General features: G+C 40.1%; 1 protein-coding gene across 1 annotated transcript in view; it reads right to left on the reverse strand.

Annotated features, from left to right (window-relative positions):
• Nucleotides 1-7932: 7932 nt before the first annotated feature.
• Nucleotides 7933-15765, reverse strand: part of pcdh11 (protocadherin 11) — a 29259-nt gene continuing 21426 nt past the window's right edge. Inside the window, exon 4 of the mRNA XM_036568550.1 lies at nt 7933-8799. Within this exon, the coding sequence (XP_036424443.1) occupies nt 8716-8799 (84 nt within the window). The 3' untranslated portion in view covers nt 7933-8715. The remainder of the gene's footprint in view (nt 8800-15765) is intronic.

Genomic DNA, 15765 nt, shown 5'->3' on the forward strand with positions numbered 1-15765 from the left:
CAAAAACAATTCTTAATCTCTGGAGTTCAACAAACACCTACAACAGCTATAGCTAAGCTTTTGTGTTCTTTAAGGTCAGCCCAAAGCTGCTCAATAGGGCACAGCAGAGGAATGTTTTGTCTCTGGAAAGGAAGATAACAACATAAAAATGCTATTTTTTATGTTATCATACTTGTTGTCAATGTTTTCTAATAACACATTGGCAAAACCCATCTGTCAAGCCACTGTATAATGAGCAAAATATCCATATTTCCAAAGAACTGTTGATTTATATTCTCTGTCTGAAACATTTGTATAATCTATCACGCACCAATTGTATGGAAATCTATGCAGCCCCAAAATAGTTATCACTGTGTGGCCTAAATGAATATTTATACTGCTGCACTTTTTAACCAGTGGGCACAATTTCAACCAGGCAGAATCAGCTGTGCAGGCACTCAGTGTCTTTGAGAGGGTCTTCGCTGGCTACAGCACTGATTTGATTGTTGTACACACAAAGGTACACTGCAGCGGCAAAGGGATGATTGAATTATTCAGTTTGGCAGAGATTTGGCAGAAGCAGTGTGCAGCACTGCCTTGAGTGCAAGACACAGCCAGCGTCTTCCTGCTTCCTGCACCGCTGCGCGCACAACATGCATAAATAGCACTACTCTGACCATCAGCAAAGCTTTCAGGCCTCGGACACATCACTCTCAGTCCACACTAACTGCTTCGCTAATTCCCCAGCGCGGCCAATCATTTATAACGACGGACGACTTTGCCCTGTCCACGATTTCCCTGGCCCTGTTCCGTCCGTTCGCGTGATGTAACACAGAGGACACAGGATATGATCGATATGAATTATGAATATGATCTCAAGACATATGTTTTGTTGCACTTTCTCAGCAATCTGATAGCAGCCTGCCCTCCTCAAGATACATTTTGTCATTCTGAAGTCCAACTGATTTATTAATTCATGACTTCTCAGAATTTATACTGCAATATCCCCCAAGTCAGCAGCACCTGCTCGAAAGAAGCCGTTCTAGTGAAGGCCTGGAGTGAATTCTAGGTCATTAATGCAATCTCTTCCTAGGTTTCACCTTCATTTCACTGAAGCCTTAGAGTGAAAATGTTTAATAACAATTTCTTCTTGCATGTATTAGCAGGTTTTTTAAAGCAAAGTAGACTTAGTAGTATTTCCTCTCTTCTTTACAGTAAAATATTAGTCATAAATGAGTTCTACTATAGTAATATAGATATGTATGTGTTAGAGATGCACCAAAATGGGAATTCTGGGCTGATAATGATGTTGCTTTTTTTTTTCCTTCTTTTTTCTTTTTAACTAGATAAAAAAAAATATGACAAAATGGTGCTTGTCATTTGTCATACAGCAATGATAAACATTTATACAACAGAAATAGGGACTCCATCCTTGATTAGCATTAGAAAAACGCAACATTTATATGGGGTTGCAAATTAATAAAATGCAGATTTCATAGTACAGTAGTCCAGCGTTACCAGCAGTAGTCCAAACATTCTGCTCTTGCGGTGAACATAAAATACACTATATAGTCAAATATAGACATTTCTCCTCATTATTGAGTTCAGGTGTTTCAGCCACACCATTTGCTAACAGGTCTATAAAATCAAGCACATAGCCATGCCATCTCTATAGACAAACACTGGCAGTAGAATGCATCATACTGAAGAGCTCACTGACTTTAAACATGGCACTGTCATAGGATGTCACCTCTGCCACAAGCCCGTTAATATAATTTCTGCCCTGGTAGGTCTGCCCCAGTCAACTGTAAGTGCTATTATTATGAAATAGAAGCATCTAGGAGCAACAACAGCACAGCTACGAAGCAGTAGACCATGCAAACTCACAGATTGTGGCCATAAAAATACCCTCGGTTACATCATTCACTACAGAGTTTCAAACTGCCTCTGGACGCAACATCAGCAAAAGACCTGAGAGCTTTATGAAATGCATTTCCAAAAGCATCAAATGGAGTGGTGTAAAGCATTCCACCACTGGACTGGAGCAAAGAAAACATGTTCTCAGGAGTGATGAATCATGCTTCGTATCTGGCAGTCTGATTGATGAATATGGGTTTGGCAAATGCCAGGAGAACGCTACCTATTAGAATGCATAGCACCAACAGTAAGGTTTGGTGGAGGAGGGATAATGGTCTAGGGCTCTTTTTTAGGGTTTGGGCTCAGCCCCTTAGTTCCAGTGAAGAGTAATGTTAATGCGACATCATACAATAACATTTTAGATAATTGTTTACTTCCAACTTTGTGGCAACAGTTTGGGGAAGGCCCGCTCCTGTTCCAGCATGACTGTACCCTGTGCACAAAGAGAGGTCCATAAAGACGTGGTTTGATGAATATGGTATGGAAGAACGCCAGTGGCCTTCACAGAGCCCTGACCTCAACCCCATTGAACACCTCGCTGATGAATTGGAATGTCGATTGTGAGCCAGGCCTTTTTGTTCACTATCAGTGCCTGACCTTACAAATGCTCCGCTCCAAAATCTTGTGGAGGACAGCCTTCCCAAAACAGAGGCTGTTATATCTGCAAAGAGGGGGCAAACTCAATTTGAATGGCCTTTTTTTTTGGAATGTGTTCTCCAGCAAGCTCACATAGGTGTGATGGTTAGGTGTCCATATACTTTTGCCCATACAGTGTACATCATCAAATGTCAGTTTGAAATATCAGTCAAAATTAAATCTGACAGTGATATTTTTTTCCAAAGCAAATATCTGCTGATACTGACATGATTATGAAATCATCAAGCATCCCTAGTAAGATGCGTCATTGAATTAACGCCCACAGTGAACTCATGTTCCTTATTTATGCAAGGATATAGTGTGAGGTTACAGTTATCTTAGGATAGATTGCAACGGACTGCCACTGCAATCATTTGAGTGCACACATTAACATTTTCAAGGTTGCACAGTGGGGCTAAGCGGTCATTGCTTAAAACCCCCTCCATTATCTGAGCCATTACATTATAGGCATCATTAATCAGTCTCTTTATCAGTGTTTGCTGATTATGAGTGAATGCAAGATTCAGCAGATCCATGTTGCACATATTACATACACACCATCTGAAGCCACATAAATTAGTGCCATCTGTGCTTTTGTGTTCACCTAAAAAGTCAGATACCATTGAAATTCTGTGGTTGATTGTAAATTCAGATAATTAACTTTAGAGGCTTCCGCAGTTTCATCTTGTGTATTGTTTTAAAAAATTCAGGTTATATTAGACTTGTGTGGTTGAAAGAGAGTGAGAGAAATAGACTCATACAATTAAAATTACACTATACAGTATAACCAGCTTCCTGGCTTATTGGATGAAAACGTATACAAAACCTCATAAATAATGCATCGGCATGTCAGCAATGTAACATTCTAACAGCTTTATTGCACTGACATGTAGCAACTGTTGGATAACCTCTGAAAGTCACCTTAAAATAGATAAAACCAGTGACAATTTACTCCACTCACTTACATGCATGAGAAAAGGATCCTGCCATAATATTCCAGCGTATATTTAAAGAATAACAACAGAAAAATTACAGATCTGTAAGAAATTCCCTGCTTCACCCTATAAAAAAAGATATTTGCCAGAAACCCAGATGGAATCCAATCTGGAAGAACAAGCGAGCCTATTTTTTATATTGAAAGATCTAATGGATGATTTTAGGAACAGAATCTACTGTGCAGTCTATAGGGACCAAGATGCATTAATTAAACACATTTTATATTTAACCGGTTATACAATCTGGTGCAGAGGGAGATTAAAAGTGAGGTATGATTTCAGTGGAGGGAGTCTTCCACTTCAGTAGTAGAACTAAGTGAGTTCATATGGTAAAGTGTTACTTGCATGGCAACAGTCTTAGTTCACGAATGTGCGCATCGTCGCGAGCCAGTTGATAGCACTTAGAGGGGGAACTTCAGGTTTACATTAAGCTATTAATAGTAGGCTGACATTTGCACACCCTCTCGCAAAAAGATGAGCGTACTCAATGCCGCCATGTGCACCATTTTCTCTAATCACCAAGGACACACTTCCCTCAAGGGAAATGATTAGCTCTCCAGTCTCGCAATATAAAGTAACTTTGATAAGCAATTAAATTGTTTCCCGTTGCCTCTCATCCCCCCCTTCATATGAACTCTTGGAAAAGCTACTACGAAACCACCAACAGGACAATCTGCTTCTTCGGTGGAATATCCATGAATACAAGTACAAATTCAATCAGAAAAAGCTGAAAGAGTATGGGAAACGTTAATAAAAGCAGAAAGCTGAGGTGTTTAAATCCATTTTGACCTGCATTTAAATGAAAGCAGTATGAAAATAACATAATAAATGTTTTATCTTATCAACTTCACTGATTTTTGTAAATATATGCTCATTCTGAAATTGATGCCTACAACATTCCAAAAAGTTGGGATAGGAACAATTTGAGACTAGGAATGCTGTTAAATGTTCAGAGTACGTTTTAAGAGAGGTGATGTTGTCATGCTCGGCTACAAAAGGAGCGTTCAGGAATGGCCTAGTTCTTTGTGAGCAAGGATCAGTCAAGGCTTGCCACCAAAAATTCCATCAGCAAAAAATCCAACTGTTTAAGAATTACATTCCTCAAAGACTATTTACAAGGATTTTAGGCATTTCATCCCCTACACTGTTAGAAATAAAGGTGCTGTGCAGGTACATTTTTTTGTTCATCAGGGTACAAACAATGTAAATGTTGCCTCAAAGATACAACAGTGGTTTTAAGGTCCAACTGTGTACCTTAAATACGTTTTTCCCAGGTAAAAGGAACGTATTTGTACCTTTTCATAACCTAATGTTTTAAAACAGAGCAATACAATAAAAAGCCTGGAGAAGAGTGCATGGAGTCAATACAACTTAAAAGACAGAATTTCAATCGTTTATGGTACAACTACGTTCCCTGACTAAAGGCACTGAGATGTACCCTTGAGGGTACCACCCCAGTGACAAGAGGAGTACTGCTCCAGTGATAGTGTTGTACCTTTTTGCTGAGAGTATACAGTACATAATATTACCAAAAGAATCAGGGAATCCTGAGGAATCTCTCTGTGTAAAGTGCTAGGCCAAAAAGCACAACTGAATGCCTGTGACCTTCGTTCTCTCAGCACTGCATTAAAAACTGGCATGATTCTGTGTTGAATATCACTGCATGGGCTCAGGAATCCTCTGACAAACCACTGTCAATAAACACTGTTCATCACTGCATTCACAATTGCAACGTAAGACTGTATTATGCCAGTAGAAGCCATATGGCCTGAGCCTCTGGGCTCTAGCTCATCTCAAATGGCCTGATGCACCCTGGAAACATGTACTGTTCTCTGACAAGTCAAACTTTCAGATTGTTTATGGAAATAATCGAGGTCATCTCTGGGCCAAAGAAGTCCAGACTGTCACCAGCATAAAGTTCAAAAGCCAGGGTCTGCCATGGTATAGGAGTGTATTAGTGGGTAACTTGCATATCTTTGAAAGCACTATTAACGCTAAAAGATATATACACATTTCGGAGCAACATATGCTACCTTTTACACGCTGTCTTTTTCAGGGATGTCCATGCTTATGTTTAAATGAAAAGGCCAAGAAACATTCTGCATGTGTTACGACAGCATCGGGCTGCATAATCAGAAAGTGCGGGTGTTATTGAAACTGTGTGGCGCGTTATGATATACAAAATACAATGAACGCCCCATGCGGTCACAGAACTGAAGATCTGCTTTAAAAACTGGATTAATTGGTGTTTTCAGTTCCCAAATGATTATTAAGTGTTGTTTAAAGGAAAGGTGATTTAACACAGTGGTAAACATGGTCCATGCAACTACTTTGGAACATGTTGTAGGCATCATATTTGGAAGGAGCATATATATATATATATATATATATATGCACACAATATAGTGAAAAAGGTAAAGCATCACATATGTTTTTTGCACTGTTTTCAACTGCTTTCTGTTTTTATCTGGCTTTTCACATACTGTCCCAACTTTTTTGGAATTGGGTTTATTAAATTGTAGGTCACAGTAAAGTAAATGGCATCAGTGTTGCCGATATCAGGAATTATGCACTGTAATTGTTATCTGCATTGCTTTTCACTGAAACACCATGATCACAATTCAGATTACCATTCTCATTATCATTCAGCTCTATAGAACATTTATTATTATTATTATTAATTCATGTTTATATGTATTTCCCCTTTGGTGTCTTACATTACAACATTTGGAAGTACTACAAACAGTGCAACTTGTGAAAATAACAAATTGTATTATATGTCAAAATAGTAAAACATTACAACTTTTAATCGCAGAATTATGAAAGATATCACCACCTTGACTAACTAAAGGTTCGAAGTTATACTCTTAAAAATAAAGGTACCAACAAGGGTTCTTTAGAGTGATGCCAGAGATAAACCACTTTTGGTTGCCTAAAGAACCATTTTGTGAATGAGATGCAAGAGCATGAACAAACTTTTTAAAATTTAAGAACCTCTACATGATGCAATGGTTCTATAGCCATTAAAGGGTTCCCTTTAAGTCTAAGCCAAGATCCATTTATGAACCTTTATTTTTAGGAGTGTTGATGCTATGTTGAATTTTGGCACTGCAATGGGATGTTGATATCAACTAGTCATGGTGAGTTAGAAGCATTAGTATGTTGATTATATTGCTGTGCTCATACAGTTGATACAAATGATTCACCATATACCTAGTCCAGCGGTCACCAACAGGACAAGCTTTTGAGTTTTCGATTTTTCAGAAGTTTGTGCTGAACTCTGTATTAAGGTAAATCTACAAGAGTTGGTAACCTCTGATCCAGGCATGCTATGGAATATAATTATTTATTCTTGTATGAACTCATGTACATATGGTCATTACATGCTGTGAGATCAGTAAAAAGTGAAGTAATGTAATACGGCTTGGGAATCACTTGGTGTTGGAATGAGGAGCTGAAAGACAAAGGACTCATGGAAATATGCAGTACAATGCAAAAGACTTTAATAAAGTTCAGAAGCTCAAACATACATTAACAAAACATTTATATACAGTTCACACATTGGCAAATTAGAATACAAAGATAATGTAAGGTGCATATTGTACTTCACGTTTGACATAAGTGACGATGTCCATCTCCTTCACACAAATCATAGCGCTTATTTATTTTTATTTTTTTCCCCTCAAAAATCAGGTAAGTCTATTGTTACACAGTGCTACAGTTCTATGTATGAGGCATACTGTGTTTCCTACATCTTAGCAACATATTCAATAACTTTAAGCCCTCTGACACCTTTGCTGTGTTCAGAGGTCAAAACTTTGTGCCCAAAAGCTTCTCTATCAATACCAAAGCAGTCCATAGGCCTCAGGAAATGATTCACTACTGCATAAAGGTGCTATCCATCGAATCAGTTCATTTGTGTCATGTGAAAAAGTTGTATTAATCTATTACAGAGATGTCAGACATTAAGTGGTACAAAAGAGAATTTCTAACCAACTGATCCTGTTAGGAGAATTCTCTTGCCTTTACTTTATTGCTTTTTTTATGTAAAGCCTGAATAGTCCAGCCTACCTTGTCCTTAAAAAAAGGAACAGTAGTCTTCTCTCTCGATTCTTATGTGGAATAAATAGCATGTCAGTTTCAGAATGTGTACACACCTAGGTACTTTACCTAAAGCCTACCAAGACTTATTACGGACTGCCTGAGGTTTTCTATATGGAATCAAATAAATACATCTCACAAGTTATACTGACTCGGAATTTCAAAAGCCGACTATGACAGACAACATATAAAGGTCAGACTGTGTTCTCCGCTACTGTCATAAAAGGAGCTTTTGATTAGAAACCACGTGTTCTGCTCTCTGTGATTGTGGATTAGCTCAGAGCATCAGAGCTTTTTTTTTTTTTTTTTAACTCCTCCGAGTTCCAAATGACATATTGAGGCATTCAGTGACACAGAATACTGTGATGCAGTGATACCTCCTATGGAGGGTCATGCATTGAAATAGCCACACTATTTACTTGCATTAACAGTGTCACTAGGCGAAGAGAACGGAGGCAATCATCAAGAAGGAGGTACAGTGTGACACGGCCAGAACAGTCACCAAGGCCATGTGGAACATGGACTGCAGCATCAGAAATTTTCAGTCAAGTTCATGAGTAATTCCCAGAATGGGTAAGTTCAGTGGTAAAAGCCAAAAGAAAAAAAAAAGAAAGACAAAAAAAACAGCCACCAGGCATGTTAATGTTGTGTTGATCTTTGTCCAATTGGTAAAATCAAGGCAAACAAATAAATAAATAGACACACAGACAACAAGGACTGTGCTGAATATACATAAACACATATATATAAACATCCTGTACATAATTCTCCACTGTTTTTATGCCATTTGGGTGAGCAGAGTGAGGAGAACTGTTCCAAAGAGTTCTCTCGAGCCTTTCTTTGGGGAGACTAATAAGTGAGGACAAAGGGATTTAACAAAGCATTTCAAATCGCCTACAAAAAAATCACTAGCAGAGTTTTTGGATGAGCTTCAAGCAGGCAACAAGATGTGTCGTTTCAGTTAAAATAGTCTGGCGCTCCTCGCTAGGTCTTGTTTGAGGCTGCAGAAACCTGTACAGTATGCGTTTTTTCCCCTCTTCAGTCAGTGCCTTCCTCTCCCTCCCTCTCTCTCTTTAGGATATGGCAGCTAGAGATTGATTTTTATCCTGTGGGAGCGAGCTGTACCTGTGCCACAGAGTGTGCCATAGAGTGGTGGTTTCAGTGCCGTCTCCTGTAATATAGAGAGACAGACAGATATAGGGAGAATTGTAGTTACAATATCATCCGCGTAGCTGAGCTGCAGCATGTACTGTGTAAGACGATATGGTAGCATAAGAAAATACCTCTCTCTGGACATATACATTCTCATGCATACATAAAGAGAGAGAGAAAGAGAGAGAGGGAGAGAGCATTCTTCAAGGTCCAGGTCTGTCAATAAGTACATTTCTTTCTCTTTTCATTGGCCAGATTTACCTTGAAGAATGCTGCATGGTGTACCAGCTGGTCAATGTGACTAATCAGTGCATGCATTTACACCCAGTTACTCCAAATCCACCACACTACTGCATCACTCATTCTCTGATGACATCAGGAAGCCCATCGTTTCTAATTTTGTTTTCTTTTCCCTCCCACAGGATAGTAACCGTAACTGTCGCATATCTGCGAGACAACTATTTAATGAGGTTTTCAACACAGAATATGACTACAGTTTCTCAAACTTCACTGCACATGACTCTGGGGACATAACACTTGCTTCATTAATTTATACCTGACCACGTTAACTCTGATGATGTAATACTCTGTTTTGTTTCCTGTTTTGCCAGTCCATGGATGGAAGTAACCCTTCAAGTGTAACATATTGCAATTCAAAAAAATGACACATATTGTGGTTAAAGGGCATCATGTTTTTCCACCACTTATGTCAAACAAATCAAATCTTCCCTCCAGGCAAGATCTCCCTAATGGAGAAAAGGTCCAGTTTCGTATGAAACCTCAAGTTTTTTTTTTTTCTAGACGACACAGGTCACTTATGAGGTCTGGCTTGCTGCAAATAATCCGATGAAACTTTTTTCACGTTCTGTCTTTCAGCGGCAGCATTTGGCTGAGCAGCACAGTTCCCACCCTCCGGCAAAAGCAGAACTGGCTCGGCGTGCTGCACCCAATACAATACGCTGCTTTCAAATTCAACCCACACGATCGGCACAGTGTTTGAGCTGTGTCTCCCTCAGAAAGACGAGGTTTCGTACGACACAGTCTGCACATCATGCTTCTGGGACTTTAATAGACCCTGGCATGTGAAAGCAATAAAAAAGAGAATCCCAAAGAGCCAGAATTTGTAAGACTGGGAGCAAAGGAGCCCTACTGCTGCACTGCCAGCAACAGCCATTGCATAAGAGAAATCGTAGTGAAATTCAGACAGTAATACCTCGCAAAATGTGGTAGAGTGGATGCCTGACTGGCACCAGGCTCCTAAGCTCTTCAGAGCGGAGGCCAACTTAATCATCTCCACGATTCAACAAGAAAAGTGCTGGGTGGCTAGAGAACGGCCTTGAGATGGCCTGATGAAACACACAAGCTGCCACTTAAGCCTGTCCACGTAAATGGACCAACTGAAAGTATCCAGCCTCTTGCTCTCATTAGTGGAAATTGCGATGCCTCCACGGGTGACAAAGAGATTTTTGGTCTGCGGACCACTGCCGGATGGTGTAGGCAGCAGAGCCTTCGTGGAGGGGATTTCATGCACTTTGAGTGGGCAGTGGCGTGGGCAGAGACACCAGAGGTTTTCCTTGCATTTCCTCGGTCTAAAATGCATCTTCCAGCAGAGTGTCAGGTGGACTGAATAAAAATCATAACTGTGTGACTGAGCCACAAGTGGCACTCTCCCATCATAGCTAAGACATCCCAAGTATCTGCCCAGATGTCAGCGTCTGCCTCAGTCCTTGTAAGAATACCCGACATGTTTTCTTGTAGTTCCGCCAGATTTTCCTGTAGCATGGTAAACCAAGGTGCTGGCTAAAAAAACAGGATCACTGGCCTTGTGCTAGAGATGACAGACAGCACCAAGTGAGAACTGCGGAGCTTTTCGTGTGTGGGCAATGCCCAAATCAACTCTTTATTGAGTCCATGAGAGAAGATTTGACACTTGACTTTCGCGGCAGAAGTGGTAGCCGAACTGAAAAAATTCAGAGCCGAGTAGCAGAACTGAAAGGTTATCACCAAGCAGAGAAGCTCTTAGTCATCCTCCTCATCCTCACTTGAGTAGTCACACTCTTCTGCTGAAGACTGAACAGGGACCAACACAACTTAGGCTGGAAATTTGTCCATATTCTCATTCGTTAACTGTGTTAGCAGCATAGACAAGCTGTCTAACAAGGTAGCAAGTTTACTAACAGTCAGAGGCAGCATCCATCAGAGGGCTATAGAGATACACTGCCTGGGCAAAACCACGAAATGCTGAGAAAAGCTGTTTCTTATCATGTTAATTCAAAGCATTTTCAGTATGGACAACATAAACTCACCATTCAAATGATGTGTGAAATGTCTTTTAATCCCAATGAGTGTAAACAGTAGAGTTGCCATGACAAAAAACAAAATGACATACATTCTTATCAAACTTCAGTTTTATTTTTGAGAGCAACACGGCTTGTCTTTCATTTTTGAATACTGATTTTCCAACATTACTATGTGAATTAAAACTGAGGCAATCTCTATAGTGGCTTCATGCAAATTTCAATTTCTGGTGCACACCTGTGAACTACCAGACAGACTGAGATTCATTAACATATGCATGTGAACACGAAGCAATCTGGCAAATGTGTTATGATGAATCTACCAGAAATATTTCATCAGAACTAATTTTATACAAATGTACTTGCAATTTTAGAACGGTTTCATATATCAGGCCTGACGTGTTCATGGTCCAAGCCATCTTCCTAGCTGAGCAAGCCGAGCAGTAAAGTGTTCCATGCAGCAGTATTTAAAATCAAATTTGTTGTAGTAGTCAGACAGTTACCCCAATGCTGTCTCTTGTTCATGAAATAAAATTTCAAGGTCCAAAAAGTGAAGAAAGGTTCTGAACTGTGAGTAGGTGGACTAGCATGACTAGTTAACTAGCAGTCATCCAAAATGACTGGAACAGGAGAGAGCTACAAACATTTGCAGAATATACACTACAAATGCCAAAGAGATCTCAGCAGCACAGTCAGAGAGATGTGCAGGGTAGACCATAGGCTAGACAGGTTCTAGCATGCAAGCCAATACACAGAGTGAATGAATAGTAGTAAGATGAAAAGATGAAAACATAACCCACAGAGCAAATACTGCCTTTTCCAAATGGAATCGTTCTCAGATAACTCGTTTGACATGGAAGAATTCCAGTGCTTCTTAGGCAGGTAGATGCAGTTCTGAAAGCAATAATTATGAAGGTGCAGCAATTTGGCTGAGCCAGTTATGAGCTGTTTTTCAGTGTCAATATGTGAGTGCTTTGAGACGGTAAGATTAAGCCCACAGGAGCTGCTGGTTGCCATGAGTGCAATTTCAAACCTTAGAGTGGAACACAAAGCTTATTTTTCTTTCTATGTATTCACTTTTGTTTGGGCAAATTTTCTTTAATGTGGGCTTCACAGGTGGCTCAATCCCTTAATGACATACGGAATTTGAAAATTACAGCTACAGTATTGAAGGAGGGTAACACCTCAGACTTTCAGCCAGCTGGTGCTTCCTCAAAGCTTGTCTGAAAAGTTTTTTTTTCAGCAAATTATTCAGAACAGGTAATATTCTGGGGCTTGGTCAAGCAAGTAAATGAAAAAGAACCCTATTTACTAAGGGAGAGTGAACTCAGAAAACATCGTCTTCCAAAGGCTGTCCCATTGAGACAGAGAGGCAACTGTCTTGTCTATATATATATGTCAGAGACTACCCTTTCATTTATTTCATTTCCAGTCAAAACAGTCATTAAGTACAAGTTATTGACTTTTCAGGAGATTTCTGGGAAGATTGAATATAACAATCCACTTGCATAGGTAAGGGGAAAGTCAAAGGAAAGTAAGTGTAAAAAACAAGTTTCCAAAACTGGAGTACAAAAAATTATTCAAAGATAAAGAGAAAATGGGCCTCCTAACAACCATGCAAGACCTGGTAGACACCAAAACTGTCACCATCAGATAAACCGTCCTTAAAGCTTTTGTCTTTGCGAGGTATAAGAAAATCAAGCTCCACTCTTTTTTCAGATCTGAAAAAATCCACAGGTGTTTCTGACCATTCTTTCAATGTGAGAGGACAACTCAACACTATGTGTTTGAAAGGGAAGCTGTTAAGAAGCCAATAACCTAGAGCTGTGTTAGAAATGGCATACTGTGCACTGTATACTGCATCAGTATGTACTGCTACTCCTCATCAGTAGTTCACTGTACAGTATCCAGCATACGACACAAGCCATGTGCTGTACTACATGACAGGGATGCGACTAGCCTGGGAATGAGCTAGTCAGACCAGCCCAACACCCGCCCAATTTTCCTAAACCTTCCAATCACTGCTTAGCAACTGCTGCAAGCCGCTTTTCAGCGTGCATGTTTATATTTTGGTTGTGAGATGTGCCTGTGTGACTTTAAAATATATGCTCCAAGACTCCCGAGTGGTGCCACCGTCTAAGCGTTGGCTTTATCATCAGAAGATCATGAGTTAGATCCCTGGTGATGCTGCAGCCATCCATGGCTGGGAGTCCAAAACAGCACAAATGGCCTCGCTTTCTCTGGGTGGGTAGGACCCCCCTCCCCCGTCTCCTCCCATCACTCAGTGCGAAGCAAGTCAGCGCCGGCGTCTGTTAGCTGACGTAACAGAACTGGCGGTTGGTGCTTTCCTCTGAGAGTGTTCAGCTGTCCAATGATGTTGCATAAGCAGCAGTTCGAAAAGATGCGGAGGAAGCCTGTGCTAGCTTTCGCCCTGTGATGGGGGGAGTCCTAACTAGTAGGTGGAATTGGATGACCAAATTGGGAAAATCCACAAAAAAGTATATCCGCTCCACAGAGGACAAGAAGTTGTTTTTACTCATTTTTAAAACTTTAAAAATGGCAGCTTTGGAAGGTGGCAGGTGTGTGTGTGGTCTGTTTTTCACCTTTTGCGAGTCATTTTCATTACACTCGAAGTTGGTAATATGAGCTAGTCAGACTGAATAACAAACAGTGTGACTCCGAATGGGAGCCTGAAAAGCCGCTGCTCAGTGGAGCCGAGTTACTGTTTTATTCACGTTATGCAGAAAGTTAACTTTTAAATAGGCAAAGTAAACAAACCTACCTCAAGACCAGCAGAGAAAGCTGGTGTGGCTTCAGTGTGGAACTGAGCGCAGCAGCATTTGGCAAATTTCTTTCATTTTGTTGTTATTAATGTATTGAAAGGCTGAATCCAGAGCTATCAAAAATATCCAGGCGGTTACGTCCTCCTGAAACGACCGCGATGCATTTTGGGATGCAGTATAATACGGCGACAGCTCTGGCAGCGTACTGCAATAAATGCTCAGAGCAGTACTTCATCCAGGAGAAATTCATGTTGGTCACATTCTGCATACTACTTACTACTATTTGGCAGGATCAGCACATGAGCAGTATATAGTTGGCTATTTCAAACACAGCTTAGGTTTATACTTGACACGTTGTGAGTGGTGCAAGGGCGTGTGCGCCAGAAATTATGCAACCATGGCACTTCTGATCTCGCATGCTATCGTGCACCTCTGAATTTTTGTAACTTGGCGCTCACTGCGCACGCGGTGCTACATTCAAAATGAGTGAAATCGAGTGTGTATGATACCTTTACCATGCCATATCACAGAGAAAACTGCAGCAATGGAAGCGCTACTGTAAATGCTAACATGTTTGCTTCAGGTTCTCGCACCATCTGTGAGTCTCTGCTAAGTATAACTTAGCATCTAATGAGAAAAGGAAGTAGACAGAAAAAAAAATAAAATCAAACAAAGTAGCTGCTGGCGTTCTCCAAACAATGGACTGGCCACCCCAGAGTCCAGACCTCAATATCACTGAATTTGTTTGTGATTACTTGGATCATGAGAAGCAGAAGTTCAACCAACTTCTAAGACTGAACTTTGGAGGTGTGGAAAAGTATCCCTGCAGTGTTCTTTGAAAAATTCTCCAGAAGCAAGTCTCCTGAAAAGAATGACAGCTGTAATAAAGGCAAAGACACTTCATACTGAAACATCTGATATTATATTTAGTTGATTTTCTGTTTTCAGCCTTTTTTCTTGACACTGAAAAAAAACTAATAACTTAATGGCTGTTTTGACTGGCAATTAAATAAATTAATGCTGGTCTCTGATTTTTGCACAGTACTATATGTATGAAAATATAGTCACTGATTTTAACGTAACTTAATGTAACAAGATTTTACTGGGTCATTTTAGACCATTTCTGTTGGTCCGCTCATTAATAAATTTCCCTGCAATATAAAAGTCAGCTGGCATTATATTTTACAATCTTGTGGTTTTGGGGAATGAGGAATAAGCAATACAATTTTTAAAAAATATTTCTACAGCGTATTGTGACGAGCTAAACGCATAAATAAACTGGGGTTGGTCATTACCACAAATGATCAATACTGAGAAAAATCCAAAGGAAATCTTGATGTTTTCTTGATGGCGTGATGTTAAAAAAACATCTACATAGTTCAAAATCAAGGCACATCTGCCCTGTGCCCAGCGAGATTTAAAACTGAAGTGAAATTTGAATTATTGAAACTCAGGTTGGTCAGAGCACAAACCGGGGACTCAAGGACAGCCTCTCTCATATTTTATGATGTTTCTGAAATGCTGAATGCACCATGAATCTTGATGCAAAGTAAATGCCCAATGCTGTATGAGCTCCAATAAATCTGTGAGCCAATCTATATTAATGATACATACAATATGCATCTGTTTTGCATGGCTATACAAAAACAAGCTAAATCACAAGAGGTTACTATGACAAATAAACTCACCTCAGAAACACCCCTGGACTTTCTGAATATACAGGCCAAACAAAGATCTTCTTGGCTTTTATGCTACTGCATATTCATAGGTCTGTCAGGGAACAGTCAAGTAGCTTGGTACTTATTTGATCTTCCACAACCAAAGCGTGTATTCCAACTGAAGCTCCCCCATCACCGGGGGGGATTGACCTCTAAAATCACCGGCTGAGAACCGGGAGAGCAGGAG

This window comes from Colossoma macropomum, unplaced genomic scaffold, assembly GCF_904425465.1.
Source record: "Colossoma macropomum unplaced genomic scaffold, Colossoma_macropomum, whole genome shotgun sequence".
NCBI classification, from domain to species: Eukaryota; Metazoa; Chordata; class Actinopteri; order Characiformes; family Serrasalmidae; genus Colossoma; species Colossoma macropomum.